At 34.6% G+C, this 9,298-nt stretch overlaps 1 protein-coding gene across 1 annotated transcript in view; it reads left to right on the top strand.

The window, feature by feature from the left end:
- The first annotated feature begins 1,459 nt into the window (after nt 1–1,459).
- LOC145333181 (uncharacterized) overlaps nt 1,460–9,298 on the top strand; it is a 34,197-nt gene continuing 26,358 nt past the window's right edge. Inside the window, exons 1-2 of the mRNA XM_080178331.1 lie at nt 1,460–1,734; nt 2,046–4,620. Coding sequence (XP_080034457.1) covers nt 2,284–4,620 — 2,337 coding nt within the window. The 5' untranslated portion in view covers nt 1,460–1,734; nt 2,046–2,283. The remainder of the gene's footprint in view (nt 1,735–2,045; nt 4,621–9,298) is intronic.

Here is a 9,298-nt window from a genome sequence, read left to right as displayed (position 1 = left end):
TTCTTCGATTTTTCTGAAGTTTTTCTTATCGCATTCTATGGGTTTTTAAAAGCGAAGCTTTTCTATAATTAGGGTCGGTCCGTCCGTCCGTACGTCCGTCACGGATAGCTTTTTTCGTTAATTTAGACATGTTAGAATTGTCCTATCGATTTCAAATTTTGCATGGTGATTCCTTTAGTAGTTAGGTACGATTTAGAAAGCGTAGCATCTCTATAATCATTACCAGAATGTCCGTACGTCCATTTTAAACATGTTGATTTTTTAAATTTTTTAAGTAGCTTTTTTTGTTAATTTAAGCATGTTAGAATTGTCCTATTGATTTCAAATTTTGCATGGTGATTCCTTTAGTAGTTAGGTACGAGTTAGAAAGCGTAGCAACTCTATAATCATTACCAGAATGTCCGTACGTCCATTTTAAACATGTTGATTTTTTTACATTTTTAACAACAAATTTGTATGTGACCTAATTATCCGATTGGTCTGATTTTTGGTATACTGATTCCTTGGACAACAAAGTACAACATTATAAGCGAAGCAACTCTATAATCAAGTCCTAAAAATGTAAGTATGTCTATAATCATTATCCTGTATCAAGCAGTTTTTCAACAACTTTACTTACAATTTTGCTTTGATTCGCATTCTGATTATTCAGTTCTGACATTATACAAGTGTTAATGTCCGTTTGTCCTACCGTTTCAGAGCTTCGCTTTTATGGATGTTGTCATCCTTGTTTATTATCATTTACTTATATCGAAAGTGCCAAACATTTTACCCCAACTTATTCATTTAATAAAAAACGAAGCGTGAATGTTTTGTATTATTTAAATTCTCTAAACTGTTGGGTCATCTTTCCTAGAATCTTTTCGCGCAGCTTCTAGGGGGATGAGAGGTTAATATGTTACCCGTTTATAAAATAACTCATGACTATATTTTTTTGTGTAAATTATTAAATATTTTGTGACTTAAACAATTTTTAACTTCCTTATGATCATTAGTTTTAATAGGCCGTTTCCTTTCATTTGGTTTTTTTGGGGGGTAAAATTGCATAAATTTTTAATTATCTCTCCATTTGTTTTTCCCTTCCTTTTTACCATAATATCGGCTACGCCTCTAGGGGCACTTCAGGGAAGGGTGGGGGGTTGGTAGTCAACACTCCAATATACATTATATTCGTTAAAAAAATATTTTATTTTGGAGCGATTTCTCTTGTAAGAGTAAGGGTATTCTCCCTCAAAAAATGTATAGAACTTCCCAGAACCTATGCGAAGCTTCACTGAAAAGGAGAACCATATGAGTCTAGCGGTTAGCTTGATATTTTGGTACAAACAGACACACATCCTGTTACTTTAATATGAGGCTACATTTTTTCAAATCTCCTTCATTTTTGTCATAATTTGTAAGCGAGATCCTATCGGACTAGCAGAAAAACCTTACTACTTTGTATAAGGACACTGTTTCGGTATGTTTTCTTGTATTCCCTGGCAAGTTCGAACCCATTAATCCCTGTTTCCTTACACCAAATTTCCTAGAGAATGAGTGTGTTACGCGGCATTCCTAACTATCTCCGCGCGGCGCGTGGCTTGTAAACGGACAAAAGAAACGCGCACTTATCCTTTGATTAGTCCCACGTGAAGAGCTACGTGATTGAAAATAATGTATTGCTTGAATATACATGTGCTCTGATGTGTGGAATATCTCAAATAAGCCTTCTGCTTAGTTTGACATCATAATGTGGTAAGAATTTATCTTTAATTCTTAATAATAAGTGTAGTATGGTATATTTTTACGAAGAAATTTAAAAACATTAATTTTTCAACAAATAGACCATTTAACTGCTAACTTTTGACATACGAATATTTTCCTTAATTTTATTGATCATTTGAATCTAAAATTATCAATTTCTGATGCTATTTAATATGTTTCGTGCCAATTTAAAGTTTTTTAGAAATTTTATATTTTTAATTAAATTGAAATCACGCAACCTCGATCTACAAAAATAATAAACCATTAATACTATGTAATTAATTTTTATATTTTTGTTTTAGATTCACCGTTTTCATGGTAATAAATACACATTTGTAAACATTCACATGTTGGTCATTCGGAGGGCTTGGAGATTAAGAATTCGTGAACGGCAAGGAATGCGTTCCGAAACAATGAAAACGAGACAGAACAGATGCAGCTAAGAACATTCTGTGAAGTTTTGTGAATGTGTTGGTTGTGATACCTTACCACACATTATTATTATAGTCATAATCAGTACAGTTAACTTTAGTGACAATTATGGGTCCTAAAAAGAATAAAGGTGAACAATTGAGTAAGCGGCTGCGTCCAGCCGTTGATGCCCTAACCAGTGAGCTAAATAGAGTGATGAAGTTGGTCAGTGATACTTCAGAACTTAATGTTAGACATCTCACTAAGGAATCAATCCTTGTCCATGACAAGTTCGAGACATTTGACAGCATCATGGTCGGTTTTAGCAAGCTTGGTTTGAGAATCCAAGAGCTTGATGAGTTTAGTGACATTTATTCTGATATAGTTACTGTACAAAAAGACTATAGTGCCTTGAAAGACGCTCTTGATGCTATAGAAGAGCTTAGTGACATTCAAAGTGTTGTTGATGTTGTTGGTGATAATTTGCCTAACCATCAGGCTGAACTTTATGATCGATGTTTGAAGATTGTGAAAGTTATTAAAGGGCCATACTTTCCTTTGCCTGATGCAATTATAAACACTTTGTCTGCTTTGATGAAACGTCTGGCTGAGGTTAAGCTTGAACCTGTGAAGCCACCTACGACGACGGCGGGTGCCTCGACAGCATCGCCATTTGTGTCACCGTTTGGCACACCACAGTTCGTCGCCGGTTCTATGTTCACGCCAGGATATATGAATCGTGTCAACGAACGTCTTCTTCCATCTTTCGACGGCCTGGAAGCTTCCTATGTAAGTTTTAAAGACACTTTTAAAAAGCTTACTGTAGGACAAGACCCGTCGTATTTACAGTTATTGTTAAGCAGTGAAAAGGTCTGTAAAAATAAAGAGCTTAGACTCCAGTTAATTCAGATTCAGTCGCATGAATCTCAGTGGGCCTACCTTGACGCACGTTTTAAGTCCAAAACACGTCAGATGCTCTGCCTTTTCAACCAATGGGAGAAGAAGTCTAAACCGTCGGACTCCAACCAGATTGTGACTGTGTTAGCAGAGTTTGGCGGAGCAGTTAGCCAGCTGGAGCAGCTGACTAAAGATGATGAAGATGATGAAGTTACCACTAGCCAGTGGTTGACTGTGATACTTCTTGAGATGTTATCCAAGAAGTTGCCACGTGATTTTCAAGATAAGCTCAATTTATCATTGGGCTCGATGGATGTCCCAAACGTCCCAAAGCTGTTAAAGATTATTGAAGAACAGCGTGGCGCCATTTTAATGAGGTGTTCGACTGATATGGACACCCCCTCTAAGAAGAAAGGTAACCCTGCGACAGCCGCTACCGCCGTAGGTAAACCTGGTAAATCTAAGATGAAGCAGTCATGTTTTGTTAATGGCTGTAGTGAGATGCACTTACTTTACAAGTGCCCAAAATTTCATGACCTGTCAGTGTCAGACAGGAAGAGTATTGTGGAGAGTGCTGGATGCTGTTGGATTTGTTTGCAAAAAGGGCATAAATCTGTGGATTGCCCGAAGGCAGATGTAATAGGCGGCTGCAAAGTGGACAATTGTGGTCAGGCCCATAACAACCTTTTGCATGAGAGTGTTGATATGGCTGCCGCCGTCTATGAAGTACATACTTCCCCTGAGGCGAACCTAATGTTAATGTTACAGCAGTTAGACGTCGTTGATATTAATCGCCAGAAGGTCCCAGTGAACGCCATGTGGGACACTGGTTTAACTACCACAATGGTAACCCAGTCACTTGTTAATAAACTTCAGTTACCTTTTACTGGACGTTCAGCAAGAATTTCTCTAGCTGACGGTGAAGTTAAACGTCTCCCGACGGTCAAGCTATGTTTAATTGATCGACACAAGAATTATCACATATTAGAACCTGTGGTAGTGCCTCTCATTGGTCCAAAAGAGGCGATCTGCTCCATAAATCCTGTGGAGGCAGCTGTTTTGTTTGATATGAAACCTGAAGATTTTACTTTGGTTGATGGGCAGGTTGATTTGCTCGTAGGGCACCTGCACCCATCGATGTTTCCCTACTCTGAACGTTCAGTAGGAGAAACCATGCTTTACTCCAGCCTGTTTGGATCTGGATATTTTGCTGTTAGTGCTAATGGTTTAGCAAAGAGTAGGTATGTTGTCTGCTCAGATGTTCAGCCGCAGCCGACTGTTGGTGCTGCTTGTGATGCTATTATTGAACCTGTTGGTTCTGCTTGTAACGCGGCTGATGAACCTTTTGGTTCTGCTAGTGCCGCAGCCGTTGACAACATGGCTACGGCGTGTGTTGCCGTGGCTAATATTGATAATGATGTTAGTTGTGCTGCAGTTATTCCTGATGATATTGGTAACGATACTGTAGTCGTTGATAACTTTGTTACGGCGGGTGTTGAGCCGCTGAATGATTCGGTTCCAGCCGGACAAGAGCCGACGGGAGTTTCGGTTCCGGCCGGACAAAAGCCAGTAGATGATTCTAAGTTTTATGACAGCCACACTTTTATTACGTGCCCTGGTGGTGTTATGAATCAAGAATCGACTTGGTTGCTGCCAAGCTGGCCGCCCGACGCAGGGTAAGAGGCCTGCCAATGGCGGGTGGAAATATGGCGGGTGTTGCCGCCAGAAAGTCATTGAAATTTTTCAAACCACACATATCTAATCTACAACATGAACTATTATGTGAAAATGATCTTTAAAAAAAAAAATATATCACAAGTTATATATTAGGCTTGTGAAGGGAACCAAATGGGTTCTGTAAAGAATAAGTATTCATTATTCAACTAATTTTATTGTTCATACCTAAGCACAAAAATTCTACAAAACTGTTTAGACTTTTAAAGCAGATTTTAAAAAGATTTTGTTTCTTTAAGTATGATTTTGAAAAGCAAAAGTTCGTGAAATGATTTTTGCAGATTTTAAATTGAGAAAAATAGATTTTTTACAAATTATTTTTCTAGTTTTTTTATGGTTCACGTTTACTTAAAAAAATGTTATTTCTCAGATACTCATATGAAATAATGCATTAAAGTAAAGAACACAACATGTAATATTATTATGATAATGTTTAAAATATTCCTCGTTATTATTTTAAAAGATTATCGCAAAAAATCAAGATATTTGTTTAAATTTGTAAGCAAATCAAAGATTTTCTTTCATTCGGGAGGCAGAGATTCTTAACAATTCATGTACAAAAGTTTTCTTTCACTCCGGGAGCTGGGATTCCTATTAATCCACGCGTTAAGATTTTTTTTCTTCATTCCGAGAGCAGAGATTCGTAGTAATATACGTACCTAGCGGTTTCGGACAATTTTAAACCTTGAGAAAATACTTTTAGCAATTACTTTCCTAGGTACATATATTTTCGTTCATGTTTAAGCATTTATGATAATGAACACGATGTATGGTATTATTAAAATATTGATTAATATTTTATCTGAATGCCACAGAGTTAATTTAAGATAAACTATGCATGTTTTAAATTAACTCTACCTTCATTTTTATCGTATATATTAAAATACTGCTTCAATGTATTTATTTTTTGTAAAAAGAAATTAACCATTTCTTAAGATTTATAAGTAACGCAAATTTTGATACAATTTCGTTTAAACTTTCAGATCGATGCAAGATTTTTTTCATTTGAAATGCAAACTTAAGTTTTTTATACGTTTGCGCAAGTTTTTTCAATGATTTAAGTCTTTTCGGGACCAGGGATTTTTTTCGCGGAAAATTTCCTAGGTACCTGCACAGATATAAACATTTTTATCCTTGTTGGATTGAAATTTGATATGAAAGAAATTAACAAAATGAGAGTTTTACATCATTTAAATATTTCTTTATGATTTATTATAATCACATAAATAATTTAATATAACATGCATATTAAAATTATTACTATTTACCTTTGAACTGATGTACCTAAAGAGAAATTGCAGATTCAGCATTTTAAAGTTCTTTTCTTATATTGAGCTTTTGTTTTATTTTGGTAATTTAATTTGCATATTTCAATTGCAATTTTATTTTACGCAATTTTGATTCACGACGATTTAAAATTATGAAATTTTAATTTTCCGATGTATGATGATTTTTTTACAGTCATATTTTATTTAGATTTAAGTATCTATTTTATTAAACATGTTAGATTTAAGGATTTACCTATCTTATCTAAGAATGTCTAGATGTAAGCCCGAGTATTTTTCCGCTGGAAACAATGCTAATTATTGAGAAGTTTTTTATGAAATTCTACTTTTCTTTTCTAGCAAAAAGATTTAGTAGAAAAAATGTCATTATTTAATCTTTCTTTCTTTTGATGAAAAAGTTTGAGTTGATTATTTAATTATCGATGCGATTTTTAGTATAAAAATCATTTACCTATTTTATTATGTAGGTGCCTAATTGAAGTTTAGGTACTATTGATTATTAATTCATGTATTCGCAATTACATGGTCTGTAATTCTAATTTTATTGAGATTATGAGGCCATGATATAATGAGATGTGTGAGTGGTAAATGTGCAATTCATGTATATTGAATGCTTTTCCCATTCCTTATTCCTATCCTTATGTGGTAGTGGACTCGGTTTGAGTTATTGTGGTATTCGCGAGTTACCCTAATTAATTTTAGGCCTTATGGCCATAACATTTTAAACTCTTGTGGTTTATGTGTTGTGAGATTGTGATTTCGTGGACACTGTCTGCACGCATATTGCAAAGATGAGGTATTGTGTTCGATTCCCAGTGAATAGACGGGTGTGTTTCGGTATGTTTTCTTGTATTCCCTGGCAAGTTCGAACCCATTAATCCCTGTTTCCTTACACCAAATTTCCTAGAGAATGAGTGTGTTACGCGGCATTCCTAACTATCTCCGCGCGGCGCGTGGCTTGTAAACGGACAAAAGAAACGCGCACTTATCCTTTGATTAGTCCCACGTGAAGAGCTACGTGATTGAAAATAATGTATTGCTTGAATATACATGTGCTCTGATGTGTGGAATATCTCAAATAAGCCTTCTGCTTAGTTTGACATCATAATGTGGTAAGAATTTATCTTTAATTCTTAATAATAAGTGTAGTATGGTATATTTTTACGAAGAAATTTAAAAACATTAATTTTTCAACAAATAGACCATTTAACTGCTAACTTTTGACATACGAATATTTTCCTTAATTTTATTGATCATTTGAATCTAAAATTATCAATTTCTGATGCTATTTAATATGTTTCGTGCCAATTTAAAGTTTTTTAGAAATTTTATATTTTTAATTAAATTGAAATCACGCAACCTCGATCTACAAAAATAATAAACCATTAATACTATGTAATTAATTTTTATATTTTTGTTTTAGATTCACCGTTTTCATGGTAATAAATACACATTTGTAAACATTCACATGTTGGTCATTCGGAGGGCTTGGAGATTAAGAATTCGTGAACGGCAAGGAATGCGTTCCGAAACAGACACGTGCACAGATATTTAAAAGAGTCGGTGTATCTCCCTCTCCCAACCGGTGAATGCCCTTGTTTTTATCTCAACAAATTATCAATTTTACCGTTTTCCAAAGAATGTGTTACCCATTGGGAAAATGGTTTAAAAACAATATTATGGTTTTGTCAGGGATACGGGGATAAGACATTGGATAATAATTAAATCTTCCTCCATTTTTTTATGTGTGAAATTCTTTCTTAAAACAATTAAGGTATATTAAGCAGGGATCTAAAGGGATAAACCAAAGGCCGAAAAATTGATATACATTATACATCCCCAATGATACACAAAATTACCGCTTTTTTAGATTACAATTAAATTCTGTACCTAGATTAAATCAAAATTCAATACAAGTCCCAAAGGTTGTTATTACTTGTTAAGCTTACAAATAAGAAAACGTAATTATAATACTTTGGGTACTAGTGTAATAAACAGCCCTATGTCTTCTCCATCCCTGTATAGAAAGGGTTGTTGTTTTATGTTGTTGCCACTGTTACTCTTCTCCCTGGGTTTTGCTTATATTGTTGTAAGTACATGTGTTGCATATTTGAAGCCAGGCTTAACTAGAAAAGTGCATTTTTCCCGTAAAAATACAAAAAATGATACTTACAACTTTGTGTGCTGTTTTTTTTCATTTTTTGTATATTTTGATAATAAATTTTCTCAGCCATACTGAAAAATTGTAAATAGCATCTTAATACAAACATTTTCCACAAATATCAAAATAAAAAACTTAAAATCAATACAATTTTTGTTGGCCCCAGTCAGCTACACATGGATTATCATGTTATCATTTTTCAGTATGGCTCTGAATCGGTTCTAATCCGGTACATTGCAGACGCCGTTTTCTAGTTGTTCTAACAAATTTGCTATCTTTCATCTATTAAAGTAATATATATAGAGTGATAAATAGCTATGAAACCATTTTCTTTTTTCAAAGACCCCAGAGATGGGTTTTTGAGAAAAGAATGCCGCGTTTTTTTTGACATGTCAAAAAAACAGAGTATACAACTATTTATTTAATTATTTCGCTTTTGTTGGAACAGCCTTCATAGAAGAAAAACAAATTATCTTAAATCTATTTTGGCTGCATATTAATAAATGCACGTTTTAGAGCTGTATTAGATATTATACAAATGGCTAAAATACTAATTTTAAAATTTTAAATTCTTTTGTTTTATACTCTGTTGAACGAAGACGATTGAACAAAGACGATATCGTCTTCGTTCAATCAATCAATGTCTTAAAAAATGCCGAAAAAACGCGGCATTCTTTCTCAAAAACCCATCTCTGACGCTGCAGAAGGTTGTTTATCGATAAAAATTTTGCTTTCTCACTTAGCTGCTAGAAAGCTCATAAGCTGTCATTGGAATAAGATTTGAAGGAACTTTACTAATTAATCAAAACCACCGTATATTTTGGTATAAGGATTTGGGGGACCTTTATTTTAATTAAAGTCATGTGACCTAATGTACAAGAGTTAAAACAAGGGGGGGGGGAAGTTTTGACACATTTGCGTAAACCTGGCACCCTGGCTTTATCTTTGGACTGAGAGGGTAGGTTATTAGGGATAAAATCATTCTTATATGATGAATTTCACGAAGTTGTAAGATTTTTTGGATAGGCCTCCAGGTTCCGGAGCTCCAGGCCTCCAGGTGGTCTCT

The sequence above is a fragment of the Acartia tonsa genome, chromosome 12 (assembly GCF_053477335.1).
Source record: "Acartia tonsa isolate MP-2025a chromosome 12, ASM5347733v1, whole genome shotgun sequence".
In the NCBI taxonomy this organism is placed as follows: domain Eukaryota; kingdom Metazoa; phylum Arthropoda; class Copepoda; order Calanoida; family Acartiidae; genus Acartia; species Acartia tonsa.
Note: the sequence above shows the minus strand (reverse complement) of the source record. Positions and strands in the feature narration are given on the sequence as shown.